The 19,283-nt window shown below is 41.3% G+C and overlaps 2 protein-coding genes across 2 annotated transcripts; both read left to right on the top strand.

Annotated features, from left to right (window-relative positions):
* The first annotated feature begins 2,440 nt into the window (after window positions 1-2,440).
* Window positions 2,441-16,966, top strand: LOC6567467 (protein hedgehog). Its single transcript, XM_001994273.3, has 3 exons — window positions 2,441-3,217; window positions 11,610-11,871; window positions 15,767-16,966. The coding sequence occupies exons 1-3, from the start codon at window positions 2,741-2,743 to the stop codon at window positions 16,465-16,467; spliced, it is 1,440 nt and encodes a 479-aa protein (XP_001994309.1). The 5' UTR covers window positions 2,441-2,740; the 3' UTR covers window positions 16,468-16,966.
* An 862-nt stretch (window positions 16,967-17,828) lies between these two features.
* LOC6567468 lies at window positions 17,829-19,095 on the top strand. Its single transcript, XM_001994274.2, has 2 exons — window positions 17,829-18,529; window positions 18,592-19,095. The coding sequence occupies exons 1-2, from the start codon at window positions 17,833-17,835 to the stop codon at window positions 19,032-19,034; spliced, it is 1,140 nt and encodes a 379-aa protein (XP_001994310.1). The 5' UTR covers window positions 17,829-17,832; the 3' UTR covers window positions 19,035-19,095.
* The last annotated feature ends 188 nt before the right edge of the window (window positions 19,096-19,283 follow it).

The raw sequence follows: 19,283 nt of genomic DNA, 5'->3' as shown, positions 1-19,283 counted from the left end.
ATCAAGTGTCAATTTTGTAGTCAAATAATACAAGCGTGCTCGCGCTTTATAAGTGACAAAGTCAACATTGTCAACAAGGCGGGGGTGAGCCAAGACACATAAACAGATGCAGATACAGATATATAGATATAGGTGTTGGTAGAAGCTGAGTTGTTGCCTGCAACGTGTTGAAACTTCAGCGATGTGAGAATGTTCTGGCAAAAAAGAAAACATGGTTAAACAAAGTAGCCAAGCAAACAAGCGAACACAATGACAACAAAAGCAAAACATACAAATACATTTTGTGTGAATTTCTATAGAATAAACTATGGTGTGTGTGAGTGCATATTTGTGGTTATTGTTGTCCCATTTGCATCTGGTTGACTTTGTCACTCAATTTGTTGTGCACACTCGCACACTCGCACACGCACACATTTAGGTACACGTTTTGAAGAGTGTGGAGCACAGCTAATCCGGAGATATTTTTTTGCGCGATATTTGTCGAGTGCGAAGTTGCAAATTGTTATTGATATGTGCCGTATCGGCCGATTACTTTTATCTTTATAGTTGATATCAGTTTCGTGACCAAAAGGAACTTAAATTTCGCACAAGTGCGTTGGCAAGATAATAGCGCAGGAAATCATATAATTATATGTGCTTATATATAACAACTATAATCACTATTATTAGTCAAACATCCTATCAAGTATCTTATCTAGAAATTTCGCACAAACACACATATATAAGAGTTAAGGGCCTTCCTAAACTCTGAAGCTCACTGAATACATCTGAGATGTGGATGTGGAAATAAATAACTTAAATATTTACATCAGTTAAGATGACATTGTAATCTGTTCATTAAGTAATACTTGGCTAAATATTTATTTTAAATTTGAATAGCTAAATCATTACATTTGACATATTAAAATGAAAATTATTTGATTTGAAATTAATATTAGCATATAAATAAAAATTCAATGCAATTATGTAAATAATTTCAATTAAAAACTAAAAATAATATAAAGCTTCATTATTATGGTGTGCTAAGTATAAGATACGGCAACAAAGTGATTGCTTTGATATTCATCATAGCCCTAAGTAGACTGACTAACTGACTGATTGTGAGCGCTGTGGAGAGCCCTACAGATCGTTCCAGCAGGGTCTCAGCGCCAACGGAAGTTGCTGTTCGCCAACGTGATGGAGTGCGGGAGGGGCGTGGGAGCGAGAAGGAAGCCGGGTGACTGAATCAGAGGCTGGTACAAGCAGCAAAATGGTGTAATGACAAAGTGAGCAGCGTTGGCGGCAGCGAGCAACTGAAACTAAGTAGTACTATGTATGTATAAATATATATATATTATATCTATATATATATATATATATATATATATATATATGCATGTCTATATGTGTAAGTGAAGAAGAAGAAGTAGCAGCAGCAAGAGCAGCAGGCAAAGGCAAAAGGCGAGCAAAACTGAAGCGCACAATACACAAAAAACCGGAACATTATTAATTTACAAGCAATAAAGCGAAGCCAAAAATGAAGAAAGGCAAAAGGTGAACAATGCGCAAAAAAGCAAAAAGCAAAGCAAGGCAAACGCGGCCACAGAAGCAGAAGGCTGAGAGAAGGCAGCAGCAGGCAGCAGGCGGCATGCGGCAGGCGGCAGTTAACAAGCCACAAGAGTCGATTGCGAGTCAATAGTGCAAGTGTTAAGAGAAATTGCAGCAGCACTTACACACACACACACACAGCAACACACACAGGCGCATCCAATTGGCAACACAGAGAGCTGGCCATGGCCATAATGAACCGTCTTCCAACATCTGTTGCCCATAGCATAAGTACATAAGACCAATCTATGGTGTGTGCGAGTGTGTGTGTGTGCGCGCAAGAGTCGAATGCGACAGTATAGTCGTCTCGCTCACACTGCCACACAGCGAGCCAGCATAAAAATGAACGCCATAAACGATCGTGTCGAGCTTAGGTCCAATGAGCGGCACACGCACACACTCGCACAGCGAATGAACGCGCGATACGCTTGTGTGCGTGCGCATATCGACTGCGATGTGTGTGTGTGCGCTGCGACGGCAACGACGCCGACTGCGACAGCGACTGCGACGGCGACTGCGATGCCTAGGGTTCTTGCAAAAGCACCCTCGGTACTTGGCGTACAAACTCGGTACTCGCTCCGCTCGGCCGCTGGCTTCGTTTCGTGCGCTCGGATATGTCATTTGTCAATCACAGTGCGAGCGCAGCGGTTGTCGTTGTCCGTTTTTGTTGCAAAGACCGAAATACTTTGCTGTTTGTTGTTGAACTCCATTTGACCAACGCCGCAGCAATTTAGAAATTGGAAAAAAATTTTATTTGAGTTGGAGAATTAAAAAAAAAAAACAAATAATAAAAATAATAATAATAATAGCCGAATAGAATAATAATTAAATATCAAATGTATACAGTGCTAGGGAGAATATAAAAATGTTTTGTTTATTTGCTTGTGGCGAAAAACTAATTAACTAAATAACTACAAAACAAACGACGTCAAGTGCCAGAGATCCAGTCGCTGTGATCGACTGCGATTGCGATTGCCTCTCAACGCTTTGCATCTAAATCAGTGAATCAAGTGCAGTGCTAAATAACCAAAAAAACAAAACAACAAAAAAATAAAGAAACACATAATCAAAATTCAAATCAAATCAAAAAACCACACAACGCATTAAATTGTAATATTAAAGAAAAAAACATAAACAAACCTTACACATAACCATGGATAACGAAGCGGTATCGGCTCTGTGGTCCTGTGCCAGTGCCACCTGTCTGTCGCTGGATGTGAAACGACATTGCAGTGATGCCAATGTCGATAGCCAGGCCAGGACCCAATCACAAGCGACGCCGATGACAAACGAGACTGATCCTCGCAAACTGCGGCACATTGCTCATACGCCGCGTGGCAGCTGTTTTATGACACTTTTGCTGCTGCTACTGCTGGCGCTGAACTTTCGGCACGCACATAGCTGCGGACCGGGTCGGGGATTGGGACGGCGCAGGGATCGCAATCTGTATCCGCTTGTGCTGAAGCAGACGGTGCCAAATCTATCGGAATATCAGAGCGGCGCCTCGGGTCCACTGGAGGGCGTCATCGATCGCAAGTCACCCAAATTTAAGGATCTAGTGCCACTCTACAACAGTGATATACTATTCAGAGATGAGGAGGGCACCGGCGCCGATCGTATGATGACCAAGGTAAGTCTCCACTTAAGCTATAAAAAAAATTTGTTTTGTTTTTTTGAGCTACAAATAAACATTTTATTTTTGCACGATTTTATTGCACTTGAATTGCTAAATTATGCGTGCTAATCGCTTGTTTGCTTGGACATCTGATAATCGATCTGATAATAAATGGAATCGTGTGTTGCCCCTATTCCCATTGATAAAGTCGCACGAGCATTATTATTATAATTGTAAAATTTATGACCAAATGTGGCGGAGTGGTGCTCAACAGTTTTTAGCTTTGCCCAAGTTATGGCCATAAAATGGGCAGCAAATAAAAATATTGTGAATTTGATTGTAAACTGTATTATCAACTGAACAAAATCAATACATTTTTGAATGAATTTTCGCAAAAGCTTTATATACTTAAGCCATTAAATGTGTTCGTGTCAACCACCTTCCGATCAATTTATAAACATAGATCAATATTGGGATCAAAATGCTTTCGATTTTGCGATAAACAACAAATAGGCATCAAATGAGCAATGCTTGCTCAGCACACACCTTACACCTTGCACCCTACAGCCGCCACCCACCCCTCTGCAAGCCCCCTCTCTGCTTTGCTCTGATGGCAGAGGAAGCGGCACGCGAACATTTTATTACTTATCGCATTGGCCGAGGTGATAACAGAGTCCCATGCAAACATGCGAGTAATCGTTGACACAAATGCGTGTTAAGCCATTGGCAATAATTATAGCGGGTAGCGGTAATAGCAGCAGCAACCGTGCGATTTATCTTATCGCACCGAAACTTGCAAAAATATTTGCGAGCAGCAGGTGGGGAGATGTGGAGCTGGGTGCACCGGCTGAAGCGGTTGAAGCGGGTGCAGTGGATATCTTAAAGTGTGACAAGTGGTTAATGACTGCGACAGCACCAGCACCAGCAAATTAGTTAACAACTGTCGTGAAAGCCAATTTGCCAATTGTGAAGCTAATACAGTCATCTCTCAGAAAATGTTACTTTCACAACTTTGAATTGTAGAAACTTAACTTAATATATTTTAAAATTACAAATATATCGAAAATATTCACAATTGGTCTATAATAAATAGAAAATGCTCATAATTACCAGATATTTTCAAATTTTACTTTATTAATTAATTTGATTAAAACGTATTTTTACTTCTTGAGTTTTTAACATATTATTTTGAAAACGTTTTAAATTTTCTAACAAACTTATTTAATAGAAATATAAAAAATTTTCGCTGAGAAATGGTATCTTAAAAATTAGAATTGTTTAGAAATTAAAATCGTCAATTTGAATGCATTAAATATAAAATTCGAATTTGCGAATGATCACTGTAATTTGCCAGGGGTATTGCAAACATTTAACTCCCTTTTGCTATCAGACAGGTGAGCTTATATAATTGTATACATGTGTTAGGTGCTAATGAATTTCATTTGGAATTTGAGAGGAATTTGTATATTGATAAGGCGCTGACTAGCCACTACTACAAGCTAACACTGTGTGTGTGTGTAATAGATTATGGCTAATGATAGATTTTTTACACGCTTACGGAGGCCTTTGGCTGCATAATGTTTATGAGTTTTCTGTCATTATTTTATGTATTATATTATTAAATTTTCGCTATGCTTGTGAATCATGATTGTTAAGAAATTAATTGGCTGTAAATAACAGTTGCCAGTTGGCGGGACTTACAATTTTGCAAATGATTTTTCAACTCATTTTTATGACTGACACGCGCCCCGAAGCCAAGAAACAAAAATCGATTCACTTCAATTGTAGTGAGACCTTGAGTTTGTAATGCAATTGATGTGTTGGCAAGAACTGACAAACAGTTAACAGTTGCACACAGCTCACAGCACACAGCAGCGGCAGCAGCAACAGCAGCAATTGCCGTTAACACAGTCAAGGACAGTGAAGCTTCAAGGCCAATGTCTGCAGCAGCAAGGACCAAGGACGTGCTGCACATAAAACGTTCGATTTGTCATTGTCACACATACACACACACACACACACACACAAACATTTACAACTGTTTTTCTTCCAGCTACCGTTGTGACATTGACGGAAATGCACTCAATTTTTGAATATTTCTTTTTCTTGTATTATATTTTTTTTTTGGTTGTTGCCCCTGACCCAGCAGCGCAACGAAATTTTATTTTATGTGCAACGTTTTTGGGACTTGCTGCTGTGCGTGAATCGGGTTGTAAGCAATTCGTTTTGGCTATTAAAGCGCCAAAACGAAAAATTGCAGCTACATTTTGTAGTTTTCACTTTGCACCTTTGTATGTGTGTATGTATGCATGTATTTAGGGGCTTTTAACATAAACAAATTATTGCATATTGGCGTAAAGTGCTAAAAATACAAAATGTTGAATCATAAAATTTAATAGCTTATGACAGTCATTGTTGTTGCTGCTGCTCATCAGGTAATTGACGCATGTACATATTTACTTGAGTATGCATGTAGTGGCTGTTGGCCCCCAGCCTTACACACATGCCACAAGATTAGACAAAGTTGAGCCCTGAAGCGTAAGCCAAATGGCATCGCCAGCAGGAGAAACCGCAGCAATCGCCGCTGCCACAGACAAAGAATGCGTCAAAAAGCCGCAGCATAAGTTCTAAAATTTCATAAATTGTAGCAACAATGGGGCAAAGCCAATGGTAATCTGATATGATTACTGACATGCATGCAGCAACAGCAGCAGCAGCAGTAGCATCAGCCATACCCCTACTCAGAGCCGGAGCTGATCTGTGCCCCGCTTTGGTCCAGACATGGACAACAGCCATCAAGCATTAAGCATCAAGCATTCAGCATCAAATCAAAGATAACCCAACAGCAACAGCAACAGCTGAAGGCATTATTAATAGAACACTGACATTCATTATGAGTCAAAATTGATCCTATTATGACACACAGACAAAGACAAAAAAGCAGATCGCACCGATGATGTCAGAGTTTCAGTTTGTATATATATATTTTATTGATTTTTATTTATTTTCTCTTCACTCAAATCAAATCACGTCAAATGCTGCGATAAGCAAAAATATTTGGCACAAATTCGTGGGAATATTCTGTGGCTACAAAGTAATCAAACATATCAAACAAACATCACTCAAGCAAAGTGGACAAATCGTTGATGAAACCCCAAGTCTCTCACACACACACACAGTCACACACACACACACACACACACATACACACAAACACATTTGCCAGTTCGCGTTTGAGTTTATAGTTTGTTTGTTTGGCTTTGGGAAGCTTTTATATTATTATTAATCAATTTGATACTTTTACGAGCGCACTCAAGCGCGAATCTCCCAAGGATTTGTGTATTGCCCTAAAATGCCTGTCGCAGAGTCTTTTGCTTTATTTGCATACAAGTTTTATGAACTGCACACGGAGCACGAGTTGAAGAAGGCAAACCACTCGCGATCGCGATCTTCTCTCGTGTATTGCGATTTGGGATTCGAACTGGGATTGGGATGGGGATCGCATCGCATCGCATCGCATCTTGGCTATCACATTACGACTGCGACGCGACTGACTCACATTTCACATGTGGCGGCGACCAGATTCCTGCAAGTCATATCTGGCTGCGTCTTGGGGTAGGACAAACGTGATCGGGTTAGGCTGTTTTTTTTTGTTGGTTTTTTGGGGGATCGGCTGTTAGCTGACGAACGGGGGGGAGCAAAGGTCGAGAGGGGTGAACGGTAACAACGGCATCACATCAGTGCCAATGTGCGGCTCATAACTCATCATCAAAGTTAATCACACATCAGGGATTATGGCGCTTATCATTTAAGTTGCGCCGGAGTCTCGAAATGCTGCCTGCGACTTACCTGTCCAAATGACTCTCAGTGTGTGTGTGTGTATGAGTGTGTGTGTGTGTGTGTGTGCTTTTATGTGTGTGGGGGCATTAAATGTGAGAGCTTCATACAAGATTTAATTTACGATTTCTTCAAATTAATAGCGTTTAATTAATAACAATAAAATGACGCCTTTTTATGGACATTTATTTGACGTCAGATTTATGAGCGTTAGCCAAGTCCATGGAAATGGATTGACTAACTGACTGACTAACTGACTGACTAACTGACTGACTAACTGACTGACTAACTGACTGACTAACTGACTGACTAACTGACTGACTAACTGACTAACTGACTAACTGACTGACTAACTGACTGACTGACTACCTGACCAACTGACTGACTGACTGGCCAAGTGACTAACTTGAAAAGTTGTCCAACTGACTGTGGCCGACCATTTGGTGTTGAAATGAACACAGACCAATAATTAGTAAAGATTACATTGTTAAATGCCGACTAATCATTAATAGTTATTTCTACTTTGCTTTTGTAAAAAGTTAGTCGCATTCGTGATTCCCTACAAAATAAAATAAAGAAAACAAAATGCGGCATAATTAATAACAAAAGCCATAAGCTTGCCAAAACAAACAAGCGAAACTGAAACGATTCAAATCGAGACAAAGGCAAAAAACCAACCAAAATTTCGATTTCTTTTCTTTGGTGGCACGACAAGATGCAATCTTAATCAGGGGCAGCAAGCTGAAAAAAAGGGGCAACAGAAGCGCTGGCATTAATCCAATAAGCCACCGCCAAAAAGGCAGTAAGGCCGATAGTCTGCCAGCCAGCCTGGCAGAGCATTTTAATGAGTATCAATTTATATTGAAACAATCACAAAATAACCAAACACAGGCGACACTCGCAGACGAGCAATACGGTTAACAATCAAACAAATAAATGACTAAGGCAAAAGGCGTAGTCGAAGATTCACTTGAATTTCAATTCTGATTGAGTTTGTTAATTAAAAAACAAACCAAGCCAGGCCGTCAAAGAGAGAGAGAGAGAGAGAGGGGGAGAGAGGGAGACAGTTTGAAAATTGCGCTGTAATAATTGCGCTGCACACACATAAAAAGCATAAACAATGAAAAAATCAGCGGCGACTCAAATGATAAACAAAAATTCCATTTTCTAATGGAAAAATACACAAAAAAAGAGAGGAAAAAAATGCCGAGCTGTGAATAGATTTGCAACACAAATAAACAAATTGGCTAAGCGAGTCACTATTTTTGAAAAAAAAAAAGAGCAAAGTAACATTTTATGGTCGCCTTTTGTCGTCAACGCGTCTGGCAATGGTAATGGCCACATTGATCTTGACATGGCCAACAGATCAGCAGCTCATCAAAAGGTACTTGAATCAATCAGGAACTATGGCGGCCCTTTTTTTTTTGCCAATTAAGTGAGGAAATCTGCTCTCGAGGAGGGCAGCCCACACACAGCGGCTCACCTCGCGCTGGGCGCTGATTGATTTGACAAAAAAAAACGAGAAAAAAAAGAAGTAAACTTAAGTTGCCCCTAAGTGCTTGCCACACAAAATGTGGCACGCTCAAGTGGCCGCCGCTGCTGCTGCTGCTGCTGCTGCTCCTGTTGACACATATATGCATGTTAGGGCCTGTATGTGGACGAGTGGGTGATATGCCCGATATCCTGTATAAATCGAGGGTGATTGCCGCCAAGCTGCTTCCTCAGTTGTAAGTTTTCGCTTCCTCGATCGCAATCAAGAAAGGATATGCCCATATCTGCTTACAACACACACACGGTCACGTGTTCATCGACAAAAACAAAAAAATAAAGGGTGACTGTGATTTCTCAGCTCAGCTCGACTCAACTCAACTCAACTCGACTCGACTCAGTACGTAATTTGATGCGCTCTTGAATTATGTCGTTAAATTGTGTCGTTTCCTAATCGTTGGCCAAGCGTAATCGGAGACTGCAACAACTTGCAACTTGCAACTTGCAACTGGCAAGAACTGCTGCTAAAGCAAACAAAGCCCGAATTAGACTTGACTTTAATAGCATTTTTAAATATGTACATGCATATGTTGAAGCACATCTTTGCTTGACTTCCCCTAATGATGATGAGCGCCTGGTAATTTAACTTGGCGCTTCTCGCGACGTTGCCTAAATGCATGCCATTAGCGTCAAATTGGCAGCTTGCAGACGATTTAAATCAATATAACTGCAATTAAAAACGCATCAGTGCGACCTTTACTACATTCCAAGAGCCAACTTGGCGTTGAAAGGTTTTAAGGAAGACAACCGAAAATAAAAAAATGCATCATCAACAACAACAAGACAACAAATTTCAAATGCTTTGCATGCGCTGTGTAAACAAATTGGCCGAAAGTTTGGGGCGTGGCCATAGCTGCCAAAGTTCACACCTTGTTTTTAATGTCTAATTAATGCAGGCAGCTTTTTTTTGTGGTGTGTGTTTTTTTTCTTCTATTTCTTGGTATAAGTACTTAAGAAGTAGTATGTGCATATGCCGTTGCATGCAACTGGCAACTGGCAACTGGCACTCGCCTATTTACCCTTGTCCATAGTACTGTTGATGATGTTGTTGCGCTGTTGTTGCTGTTGTTGTTGGTGTTGTCTAACAGCCATGCCACTTACAATACAAACACATTATTTAGCCATCTTTTTGGGCCGCCGACGACGGCGACTGCGATTGCAATGCCGCCGTTGCTGCTACTTTTAAATGTTTATTTTACGCACCCGTCGGCATTTTCTACTTGTGCTGGGGCCACGTTTGTTGTTTGTGCATCGGGGTTCGATCAAGCAAACGAGAGTCCAATGCATTAGCATGTTGGGTAAACAACGCCTTAAGACAAAGATTGCATTGCTTGTTGCTGTTGCTTGTTGCTGTTGATGTTGCTGGCTGGATGGCTGAATTTATTATTTGCTGTTGTTGGCGTTACGCTTTTGCGCTCATTAGCAGCAGCAAGTTGAGCACTCGACTGGTTAAGCCTTTTAATAAAGCAAAGCTGTTCAACATACATATATGTATCTATAGCTTATATGCAAATAGCATTGAACTCTCTTCCTGGAATGCCATTTTTTGTTTGTATTTGGAACCAGAGGTTCTGGTCCTGCTGTCCAATTCGTTTTGCAGTCAGAGAAACTGTGGTGTGACAAATTAAAAACCGATTTGCTTGCCAAAACAACAGCACAACAAACAGCAGCAGCAGCAGCAGCAGCAAACAATGCGGCGCACCCAAAATCAAAACAAAAGTCCCAAAAGTCTCATCAGTCTGGTGGCAAGCTGATGTTGTTGTGGCTTGTTAAAAAGGATCTTGAAAATTGATTTTACGCCACGCTAGAGAACTGCGTGCCAAATGTTTGCACACACAAAAGGCAACAGCACACTCACTGACACACACACACAGACACACACACATCCTGTGTGTGCTGGCGATCCCGAGGCCGTTAATAATTGATTTTGTGGCCGGGCGATTGCGCGTCATGCAATGACAAAATTGTTCATCTTCTTCTTCTTCTTTGCCTGCTTCTTATGTATTTTGGGAACTCAATTTTTTTCTTTCGGTTTGTTGTCTTATTAAATTTCAATATTTGCACTGCCGCCGAATCCTTTCATTTTCCTCTTTTTGTATGCATGCGTTAAAAGCAAGAAAAACAACAGAGTAAAAACCCAAAAAAAAAAACAACAACAACAACTAACTAAAAACCCGCCGACACCAAAAAAAAAAGAAAAGAAAAAACAAATTGTATACCTGTATTTATATATGCATATGGAATTTTATTTAGTATCCACCGCATTGGCAAGCAAGACAAGTGTAAGGGAAAAAAAAAAAAATGAAAAGGAGAAAAAGGTCAGACAATGTCTAATCTTTAATATTTACCTATATATGCATGTACGAGGGTCAGGGGCTCTGGGTCAGTGTTTGATCTGTGCATGGGCAAATAATAAAAACTAAGCCTTTGCTTTTGCCGTTGCTTTGGCCAACGACAAACACACAAACACCAAAAAAAAAAAAAAGGAAAAGGCAAACAAGAGCCACACACAGCAAAATAGTCAGACTCATGTATTTGTTGAGGTTGAGTCGCAACAGGTTCAAAGGATGCGGCCAAAAACAAGCAACGTTCGATGGCCAAGTTCGTCGCTTAAGTTATTCGTTCAAGCGCTGCGCTCCCAAAAAAATATAAAAAAAAAAGCAGAGAAAAACTGAAAACTGAAAATGAACGCTGGCCCTTTTGGGCAGCCCACGAAATGAATGCCTAAATACCACGCCTCTTCAACACACACACACACACACACAGCTAGTATGCTCTCCCGCTCGCAAGCCAGCGCTCTCTGTCTCACTCTCCCGCTCACTTACGCCCTCTCTCGCTCTTTGGCTTGGGCTTATTGTGTGTGTGTGTGTGTTAAATATGGCGTTTTCTTTTTGTTATTGTTGTTGGTGTATTTTTGTCTTTTGGTTTTTGTTTACAGCAGCCGTTGAAGCGTCCGCCCTATTAACAATTTCCAATGTTTAATTGATTTTGTACTTAACATTTTGTTGTTTTCCACTTGCAGCGCTGCAAAGAGAAACTGGTCATGCTGGCCACTTCTGTGATGAACGAATGGCCCGGCGTCAAGCTGCTGGTGACCGAGAGCTGGGACGAGGATCATCATCACGGCGAGCAGTCACTGCACTACGAGGGACGAGCGGTGACGATTGCCACCTCAGATCGCGATCAATCCAAATATGGAATGCTAGCACGCTTAGCCGTCGAGGCTGGCTTCGATTGGGTTTCGTATGTGAGTCGCCGTCACATCTACTGCTCCGTCAAATCAGGTAATTTGTCATTTTACATACATAACTATATATATATGTATATATACATAAATATATATATATATATTGTGTGTGCATCGTTGTGGCATGTAAAATGCCAAAATGGCAATGGGGCTGGCCAGTTAGCCAGAAGTGACACTAACAAGCGTAATTTCACATGTTTCCCCAACATGCTACATACAACGGCCCGCTAAGCTGACAGGCGTTGGCAAATTTTTTTTGCAGCCCAGTCAAATTAGCCAAGCTGCAGTTTCCCAGTTGGCCAAGCTGGCAGACTGCAGAGACTCGGCTCGTTTATTTCGAGTGCGATCGTGTGGTAACAGAAAACAACAACACAAACAAGAAACGAAAGAAAGAAGACAGAAAAAAAAAATATATATATTTATATATATATATATATATATATATATATATATATATATATCAAAAAATGGGAAGCAGCGGCAACATTTTCGAAACCGGCCCAAGTCCAGAGGAGATAGAGCCTGAGAGTCGAGAGTCGGATCCACAAACGACGACGACGACGACGACGACTAACCGCATGCTGTTGTTGTTGTTGTTTTGACATGTTTAGGTTTGCGCCTGTCAAATTAAACGAATTGATGATACGACACCCAAAGCGTTTCTCAGGCCAGGCCAAGATGAATTAAATGCCGAGTTAAAACCTGCGCGCGGGCCTAATTGAAAAAAAACACAAAACAAAAAAAAACAACTGAAAGAGCCAACAAGTTAGCAACACTGTAAGTGTGTGTGTGTGTGTGTGTGAGTATATAACTTGCTGCCATTATGGCAGTCAACCAGTTTTCCCCGAAACATAACGAAACGACCAGAAGAGCCCAAAAAGCCAGAGAAAATGCAACCAAAGTTAGCCAACCAAAAAGGCCAAAACAATTAAGTTTTCTGGCTAAGAGAATAAGCGACAACAAGAGAGAGAGAGAGAGAGAGAGAGAGAGAGACCGAGAGAGATATAGAGAGAGGGAGAGAGAGAGAGAGAGCAATGAGTGGCATTTTGGCAACGTGATTCCGTTTTTCTTAACTAGCCACTGAATATTACACCATGACTAGGAAATTTCCCACACAAACAAAGGATGGCAACAAAAAGGCAGCCAGCACCACACACGAGGATGGGCATCACAATATTTTGACTTTAGTGGCCGGCCCACAAAACGAGATCAAAGGACCGGGGCCAGCGAGTGTCCTTGCGCTGTCAGACTCATTGCTTCTAATTGCGCATAAAAGATGCCGACATAAAAAGGTCCTTTTCACTGTCATTGGCTATTCGCCTTGGAAATATATCAAAAAGGTCAGACACCAAAGCCGACAAATGCTCAACAAGTGGACTATTGCCAAGGATAATTGTGCGTAGGTGTGTGCGTGTGTGGTCCTTGCGACATGTGCTGCAACTTGCAACTGTTGCTGGTGCTATTAATAAGTAACCAGGCGATTGATTGCTGATAGGCAAAGCGCACATAAGCCACACACACACACACACTCACACGCTTTTGACAGTTTTGGCACAGCATTTTCACGGTGTCTCCAGTTCGTTGCCTAAGTCTTTTGTTTGTGGCCTAAACAGCAGCAGCGGCAGCAGCAACGAAGAGTAATGGCTGTAAACCTTTTTGTCGACACTAATTTTTTTTCACTCTTTTTTGTACGTTTCGTGGATGTTGTTGTTGTCATTGTTGCTGTTGTTGTTGTTGTGTCGCGAGCGTTCGCGCGCGCGCATTAAGGCCAGCCCCAAAGCGTGTTGTTGTCGTGTTGTCTGCTGTCTGCTGTCTGTTGCCTGTTGTCCGCTGTGTGTGCTGCATGTTCATGTTAATGCTGTCCAAGCGATCAGTCACCATAACTAGTCATATACCCTCGGTGTGTGCGTGTCTGTGTCACTGTGTGTGTGTGTATGTGTGTGTGTCTGTTGGCTGTCCTCTGTTTTGTAATAATTTATCAGTTTAGTCTTCACAACAAAGATAAAATAACGATAATTTTAACCACTTTAATGGTTTATTAATTTATGACCCTTCAAGTTCTTCACTTTCCACTCGCCGCCGACGACGACGACGACGACGGCGAACCTTGCCTGAGATTTTTCTCGCCACTTCTCTGTATCTCTCTTGCACACATACATTTATTATGTTTCTGTTTCTGTTTCTGTTTTTTTTTTTTCGTTTTTTTTTTCTTTTTTTTTTTGTGGGTTTCACACCAAATTTTCTTGCCTGGTTTAGCTTGTTACTTCGTTACTTCCTTGGTATTATTTATTTTTTTGTTTTGTCTACGGTTACCGTTTGTGGCGGCTGCTCCCGTCTGAGCATCGATTATGGACCGCTTTATAGACCGCTGTCTTGTATTTAATCCGCTTTTTATTGTTTCTACACTCTTGTCTGTCTGATGATTGTGTGTGCGTGTGTGTGTGTGTGTGTGGTTCTGCGCCTGTGTTTACCAAACGCATCAATATCAATGAAAATGGTAGGTGCATTTTCATTGGAATTTTGGTTGCGCGGCAACAACCGCAACAGCAACAATGCCACTTTTATGGCCACTCATTATAATAAAGCGCACGGTTAGTGGTCGCCTTTTTGTTGTTGCTTATTGTTGTTGTTGGCCTGGAATTTTTTTAATTTGAATTTTACAAGCGACAACTGGCCGAGCCGAGCCAGACCAATGGGGCGGCGCTTCGGGTGTGAAATATGTGCGAGACGCAAGAGCAGCCGAAAAGAAAGTTCTAAAAGTGTAATACACTTAGAAAATCAACCTGAAAACCAGCAAGTTTTTCTTTGTATGTCGATTTGTTTATTCATTTATAAAATAAACTCTAAATAAATCGTTTCAATCAATGTCAAAAGATCGACAATATTATCATAGAACATTTTTAATATTATTTGATTGTCAAACATTTTTCAATTCAATAAAGGTTAAAAACCGGATCAATTTTATTTTCCAAACTTTAGAAAAGCCTGATTTGGAATCACGAAATTAATCCACTGTTTTTTTTTGTGAAAACTCAAACGACGATTCACGATTTTCTACAGTTTTTCCAAGTGTAACAATAAGTCCGACAACCACATTTTCAGTTAGCAGTTAGCTGGCTGGGTGGCCCAATTGCCAGCGCCTGCTTCTCGAGTAACCCAATAGCTATTAATGATGGTGATTAATGTGGTTGTTGCTGCTGCCGTTGTTATTGTGGGTTGCAACATGTTTTGTAATTGGAATTTTGCGCACAGGTTGGCAGGTCCTTGGGTCACGGCTACCTGAACAGGACCTGTGCATGTGCATCCTTTGGCACTTGGGCTGTTTGGGTGTGTGTGTATTTGAAGCTAAGCTGCTTTGGCTCGAGCTCGAGCTCAATCGCACTGCTCTGTGATCCCAGGGGCTAATCTTTAAGCAAAAACAAGATCACAATTTTGTTAAACTCGAAACAAAAACATCCTCGCTTGCCACTGCTGCTGCTTGTCTGAGTTGTTATTGTTGTTGTTGTTCCTGTTGTTGCATGTTATTGATATGCACGACTATCAGTTGGGCAGATCGCATTTTCGTGCGTTCTTCGTGCAGTTTTTAGCGGCGGTTTTTGTTTGAAAGCCGCAAAAGGCAGTTGCCATTGTTCGTTGCTGGATTTTGTGGGTCTGGGTTACCGAGTTACCGAGTCCTAACTGTGAAAACCTTTTTGACTTGTTGGGTTTTGGCAATTGGACGCTGCCAGGGACTGGGCATTATTAACGCCAAATTAGATTAGGCGCACTAATGCCATTACCTGGCCCCGTTCCCACCTCTCTGTTTTATTTATTTTGTACGTTAAGTCCACAAGTCTTAAAAATGGAAAAGTTATGGATTAACATTTGAAATGTAAAGAAACCAAAAACTCAACTAACCATCCAATGCCAATTTGTGCGCTTTGCCATTGCAGATTCCTCGTCTTCGATTTCGCATGTGCATGGTTGTTTCACGCCGGAGAGCACAGCGCAGCTGGAGAGTGGCGCAAAGAAACCGCTGGGTGAACTGGCCATTGGGGATCGTGTGCTCAGCATGGATGCCAAAGGGCAAGCCGTCTACAGCGAGGTCATACTCTTCATGGACCGCAATCTGGAGCAGATGGAGACCTTCGTGCAGCTGCACACAGATGGCGGGGCCGTGCTGACCGTTACGCCTGCCCATCTGATCACCGTGTGGCAGCCGGAGCGGCAAACGCTCGACTTTGTCTTTGCCGATCATGTCGAGGAGCTCAACTATGTGTTGGTGGTAGATGATGCAACGGGCGGCGAGTTGCGCCCACAGCGTGTCCTGCGGGTGAGCAGCGTGCGTCGACGTGGCGTCGTTGCTCCCCTCACCCGCGAGGGCACCATTGTGGTCAACTCCGTGGCCGCCTCGTGCTATGCGGTGATTAGCAGTCAATCGCTGGCGCATTGGGGCTTGGCGCCCATGCGTCTATGGAGCACACTGCAATCCTGGCTGCCAGCGAAGGACAAGCTGCGCAGCTCGAAGGTGCAGGAGAAGTCAACGCCAAAGGTGAACTCAACAGCGCAGCTGCAAAATGGTTTGCACTGGTATGCGAATGCGTTGTACAAGGTTAAAGATTATGTCCTGCCGCAGAGCTGGCGTCACGATTAGGGCAGCAGTATTGGGAGTCAATTGCCAACCCACCCCACCACCACACACACATTTATGCAGTTCCACATATGCCGACGTAGACGTCAAATAATTGTAATATATATTTTCTAGTTATGTATGTACTATATCTATATAGATATATATATATATATGTATGCCTAAAAACAATTATTGTATTTCAATGTTAATTATGATTAATGCTGATCAATACTATTTATTTATCACACACAAATTGTTGAGAATATGTAAAAAGAAAAAACACACACGCAAACAAAAAATGTATCTTTGACTTTTTGTAACGAACACATTTTAGTTGTAAGTAGGCAATCCGTGGCAGAGATCATCCTAAAGTCCCAAAAAAAAAAAAACGAAAAAGAAAAAGGAAAAAAATGAACCAATTCTTGAAACGAGGATTATGACGACTGTTGTATATTTTAAAATATTAATGCATATTTATTGAAGTGCGGATGTGAGTTCAAATTATTGGATATAATATATCATTTATAATTTACATATGTATATGTATGTATATCATTTTGTGTATATAGAAGCATTATAGTGACTGAATATCTTATTGTAATTGTGTATATAATACTTAATAGTTAACTGCGTATTTAAACTTAATATTTAATGAATTATAACAAAATTGTTTCATAAATATGAATGTGTTCTTATTTGCATTAAATGCCATATCAAGTATTATCAGAAAACGTCCTCAAAGAGATGTTGCTCCGCGTGACTTAACTAATACCCTGTAACCAGGCTCATCAATTCACAAATGGCTTCACCAACCAGTTGAATTGCTCCCTTTTGTTGCTGCCCACTGCTGCCGTGATCTGGATGCGTATGTGTCAAGTTATTATCTGATCCATATGCAGGTATCTAAGGCATCTCCATGTTGTTCTGATACCTTCGAAGAACCCTATTCGCTACCATTGATCTCTGTAAAAATTAAAAAGAATAACAGAATGACATTCGCGTTCATCGACAGATAAAGCACGTCCTCGTTTCCTTGGAAAATAGGCAGTACTACTGTGCTGTCTTCCTGAGATCCAGAAATCTATTGATAGCATATGGCATGTATTCTGCATTTTACTTTAAATTAATTACATTTGGAAACTTTTTTTTTTCAAAAAACATGCTACATTTTTGGTCAACCGATTTTTTTAAATCATATTCTGATTTTCTAATTTTAACCGTTTTCTGTTTCGTTCCCCAGTTTATTACGATTAATCGCGTCACATGAAAAGAACCAAATTGATTATTTTGGTATTTTTAAAGTCAGCAAAGAGTATTTTTGCTGTGGGCTGCCTACGGTCACACTTTTTGCAGGCGTCCTTGCATTTATTTTTTTTTTGTAGCGAAATGTTAACTAATTGTCGTCTGTGTCTAGCAAAGGATGCGAACTTTCTGATATCTAATGGACAAGCGGCCATACGGATTCTATCATGCACAGGTCTCGAAGTCAATTCCAACGATAAACTGCCGCAATTAATTTGCGAAGCTTGTCGACTGCGTCTGGAGGAGTTTCATTATTTTCGAAGACGCTGCCACGAAGCCGATCGCCGATTGAGGCATTTAAGACGCTACGGCGAAACAAAAGATAAGCAAAAATGCTATGGCGACGACGAGGAGGCACTGCATCTCAAGGATGTTGCGCACTGTTCGAACACAGTATGCTCGGAGAGCAACGCTTTGTGGCGCAAGGAGGCAGTCCAGACGATCCGCAGCGAGATCGAGGCGTACAAAAAGGAATTGCTTGGCCTATGCAAGCAACAGGTGCGTGAGGAGATCGAGCAACAAGTGCGTAAAGAAGTGGAGGAGCTGATCCTTGCACAAGCCAAAAAGGATTGCCGTCTGAGCGTGTTGGATGATCTTTTCTACGAAATGGAAAGCTTTTTTGTTAAGAAACGCAACGAGACGGTTTGTGAGCTGGCCTGCGGCTCAGATGGATTCGTGTCGGATCTGGAGACAGCTCAAAATGATTGCGATGTCGGATTGTCGTCGTCCATAGAGTACGCAGATGTGGATCCCAATGAAATGGCAATACTAGAAGTGATTGGTAAATATGCTCAATGGGCTTGCTTTCGAATTTAATTGTTACCATAACAACAACGATTTCAGACGATGAACCCATCCAGCAAACCCAGACACCCACAGTGATCACAGTCAACTCGGAGGGCGGTGGATCCAATAAAGAAACAGTTGCTGAGCCTGCTACAAATGTGCCATTGGCAATGGTTGAAATTAACATGGAAAATGCACAGCACAGTCATCTGCGAGAGGATCTAAAAAGTACACATTTTCTTCCGGGCACAGCGGCAGCAAGCACTACAACCAAAGAGCGGACTCAGCAGTCCGAAATAATGTCTCGACAAGTAGATAGGCTTAAAAGCATCGCCTGTGAAAAAATTAGGAAACTAGATTCTCCATACAATTTCAGGCTAGAGACAGTTTGTAAGCAGCACATGCCTGACATAAAGAGGCAGCGTAAATCGTATGAAGAAAAAGATCGAGGCCGAGACTGTTATCGATATCGTCTGAGAGGTTCACAAACCAACAACTGAAATAATCTTTTTATACATATGCACTATAAATAATAAATAAATATTTTTTTTTTCAAATATAGAGGTATTTGAGTTTTGTGATTGTTAAACACTTCGCTTCGGCCTTTTGCAACCCTGCAAATCATTTCCCGCGCAAAATGTGAACTGTGAACAACACTAAAAGTTGGCTGTAGCTTTTACATAGCCGGATTGCAATGTTAATCTTAATTTAAAAACAAAATGGAACGTGCACGGCTACCTGATGCGACT

Source organism: Drosophila grimshawi, unplaced genomic scaffold, assembly GCF_018153295.1.
Source record: "Drosophila grimshawi isolate 15287-2541.00 unplaced genomic scaffold, ASM1815329v1 contig_311, whole genome shotgun sequence".
Taxonomy (NCBI): Eukaryota; Metazoa; Arthropoda; class Insecta; order Diptera; family Drosophilidae; genus Drosophila; species Drosophila grimshawi.
The sequence above is the reverse complement of the archived record's forward strand: the minus strand, read 5'-3'. Positions and strand labels throughout refer to the sequence as shown.

Excerpts from the sequence above, each read along its gene's own strand:
- LOC6567468 (XM_001994274.2), top strand. The coding sequence starts at position 17,833 with ATGTTAACTAATTGTCGTCTGTGTCTAGCAAAGGATGCGAACTTTCTG. Across the intron at positions 18,530-18,591 it reads GGCAATACTAGAAGTGATTG|ACGATGAACCCATCCAGCAA; the intron begins GTAAATATGCTC and ends CAACGATTTCAG.
- LOC6567467 (XM_001994273.3), top strand. The coding sequence starts at position 2,741 with ATGGATAACGAAGCGGTATCGGCTCTGTGGTCCTGTGCCAGTGCCACC. Across the intron at positions 3,218-11,609 it reads CCGATCGTATGATGACCAAG|CGCTGCAAAGAGAAACTGGT; the intron begins GTAAGTCTCCAC and ends TTCCACTTGCAG. Across the intron at positions 11,872-15,766 it reads CTACTGCTCCGTCAAATCAG|ATTCCTCGTCTTCGATTTCG; the intron begins GTAATTTGTCAT and ends TTGCCATTGCAG.